We start from the raw sequence: 3,011 nt of genomic DNA, 5'->3' as shown, positions 1-3,011 counted from the left end.
CCTAGTCCAGTCTTCTGCTAAGGTTAGTTTAACACCTCGGGACAGAATATGCTTCCACATTTCTTTAGCATTGGCCTGGTTGGTCTCATTTTTACATTTGCTCTGTTTTTTAAAAATCCATTCCTCAGTATAGGCTTCTTGGGTATACCTACTTCTTGTTTCTCAGTAGTTGCTGAGCAATGTCTCTGGTTTCAGAGGTTAAAATTAGTTTATGGTTTGTAGGTTTTGTAGACAAGGACTAAAAATACCACAGATGTGAAAAAACATGGCCATCACTTTAGTGGAGCAATACTACCTATTTACATGTAGCTTGGCTTCAACCTAACCTGGATTCCACTTATGTTCTTTCATTGACCTTCTACTGATTAGTTGGAATTTCAGCTCCATCTCTGGTGCTGATGTCAGCAAGTGGGACTGGTATCTGACATCTGGTTTTCTTTTAAAGAGAAACTGAAAGCCTTCATGCATATGTTTATTTCTTTGGGAGCATACCACTCTGAAAAGACATAGTTTCTACAGATTTGTTTTCATGCCCATTCTGACTTTCTGATTGAGATATTAGTACCAAGGAGCTGCTGAAGCAGAAGTGACATCTTGCTCCCAAGACCTGGAACAACTCCAGTAATCCAGCCACCTTGTAGATCATGGCATGCGGTTTTAGTATTGCAGAGCTTTGTGGCTGACAGCAGCAGGAATTGCAAAGTCAACCAGACTAGTTTCCATGTAGATCTACAGCTGTTTTTCATGTGCTTAAAAAGAGTCCTCAGTGTCATCTCAATGTGTTCTAAGAGTTTAATCCACTGAGTAACACTTTCATTTGTCACCATCCCTCAATAAGTAAATGTCTTCTTTACATACCAGGGTCATTGTTCAGTGTCCATACTTGGAGAGGCAATGGCTATTCCCAGGCCTATACAACAGAGAGAAGTTTCATACAAACATCTAGTTGTTTGATGTAAACTAGATCTGCTGGAAGATTGCTGTTACCTAATGGACTGTGAGAGTTGGTAAAGCACAAAAATTGTACTTATTTACTTATCTCTGTTCCACTGGTGTGTCAGCTGTGCATGAAAATGTTATTAATATGAAAAAAACTGAGAGAGTCTTTTCAAATTAAACTTTTGGCAGCCTGCAGTGCTGAAACTGGAAGTCTGGGTTTACTGCAGCCATGGTAGAGATGTGAGCTTAGCTGATGAACCCTGTGCCACAGCTTAGTGACTTATGTGTTAGAGCAGCTGCATGCAGATCAACCCAGTCTCTTCAATGTCTGTACCACCTCAGTTGTATGAACAATTTGTGTACCATAAGAGCTGCTATATACATTTACAACCTTCCTTTGCCTGTTCTTCCAAAAATCAGGCAGTAATGGGTCCCTGTTCACATCCCAGTTATGGCACCACTGGTTGCTTTTTATACCTACAGGTAATAATTGGCGCGTGGTGTCAGCGCACCCCTCTGAAATGTTTTCTACTAGCTAGATAGAGTTATGTCTGCAGTTCAACATTAGTGAGCCCTTGGAAATTTCAGTCTGCATGGTGGACAAAGGCAAATGATCGTATTCTTCCATTGATGCAGTTACTGAATTATGCTGGCAGCTCAGAATCAGTGACTTCACTTCTTTTTTGAAGTTGCTATTTAGGAAACCATAGATAACAGGGTTGACACAGGTGGAAGCCATAGCTACCAGGTGGCATAATGAGAAGATCAGATTGTGGTGACAAGGTGAAATGATTTTATAATTCCAGTCCACAATGGTGTTGAAAACATGCAGTGGTAGCCAGCAAACAGCAAAAGCAGCAACCATGGATGCTAACAGAACATTTATCCTTCTCAGCTGAACTGCTCGGTTGCTATATTCACTCTTCTCAAACATGTCCTTTCTCTTCTGTAGACGTAAGTAGATACGCAGGTAGCAAAGTATAATGAAGAACAGTGGGATGCAATATTGCAAGAGCAGTAAAGTGGTAGTGTAGATAAGTCTGTGTTGCTCAGAGGGCCAGGAATCGATGCATATGGCCTTATCAGTGGTAAAATTCATGATGTGTGAGAGCTGCTCATACAAATCATTAGACAAGATGGATGTGGTCAAAAAGGGCAGGGACATGAGACATGCTAAAATCCAAATTACTCCAATTCCTAGATAAGCTTGGGAGATACTTGGCCTCCAGCCAGTTGGGTTTATGATGAGCTGGTGTCTTTCCAAAGCAATAAGGACAAGGGAAAGAATTGACACTGTCACAGATGTGCACTGAGTGAAAGAGGTCATTTTGCACATGACTTCCCCAAATATCCAATAGTCCATCATGGTGTAAACAACGGTGAAGGGCAGACAGACGAGACACATAAACAAGTCTGAAATTATTAAGTTGGAAATTAGGATGTTGGTGACGTTGGCCTTTTCCTTCTGCCTGGCGATGACAGCAATCAAACAGATGTTTCCCACAATGCCTAGGACAGTCTCCAAGCTGTAAGATGTGGCCAGAAAGACAGTAAGGTCAGTGATGTTCCTACACTGATTAGAAATGTGCACAGGGAAGCTTCGGTTTGAGCTCCAGTTCTTACTGTTCAGGAAAGGAAAACCATCATTAATAGCTCTTGTCTTATTCATCCTGAACTCCAAAATATTTATTGAAAAAGGTGATAATCAAATAGAATCTGGGTCTTCTGGAGCCAGCCTGAAAAAGGTTTTATCTGTTCTGTTTGGCTGTGGAAGATCTGGGTATATCTGCAAAGAAAAGGAAAAAAGATTGCTTAGTCATGCTATAAGAAATTAGTGAAAAGGGTAGACGCGGAGACAGGGAAGCAAATGCCAGGCATTCTGTGTATATTCTGCAGCTCCCTTTTATACTGTTTATTAGAACCCTTTGCTAAACTGTGGTATGGAAGTCTGTGCAACTTTATTAAATTATGACCCTGTTTACTCCTTATGAGGTTGTCCCATGGATTTAAGAACAACTTAACATCATCATTTAACTCAGTGTAGTATTTTGAACATCACTAATGCACTAGAG

General features: G+C 40.8%; 1 protein-coding gene across 1 annotated transcript; it reads right to left on the bottom strand.

Annotated features, from left to right (window-relative positions):
- Positions 1-1,474: 1,474 nt before the first annotated feature.
- Positions 1,475-2,608, bottom strand: NPY4R2 (neuropeptide Y receptor Y4-2). Its single transcript, XM_010118653.1, has one exon. The coding sequence runs from the start codon at positions 2,606-2,608 to the stop codon at positions 1,475-1,477; it is 1,134 nt and encodes a 377-aa protein (XP_010116955.1).
- Positions 2,609-3,011: the final 403 nt, after the last annotated feature.

The sequence above is a fragment of the Chlamydotis macqueenii genome, chromosome 7 (genome assembly GCF_036417535.1).
Source record: "Chlamydotis macqueenii isolate bChlMac1 chromosome 7, bChlMac1.mat, whole genome shotgun sequence".
Lineage (NCBI taxonomy): Eukaryota > Metazoa > Chordata > Aves > Otidiformes > Otididae > Chlamydotis > Chlamydotis macqueenii.
Note: the sequence above shows the minus strand (reverse complement) of the source record. Positions and strands in the feature narration are given on the sequence as shown.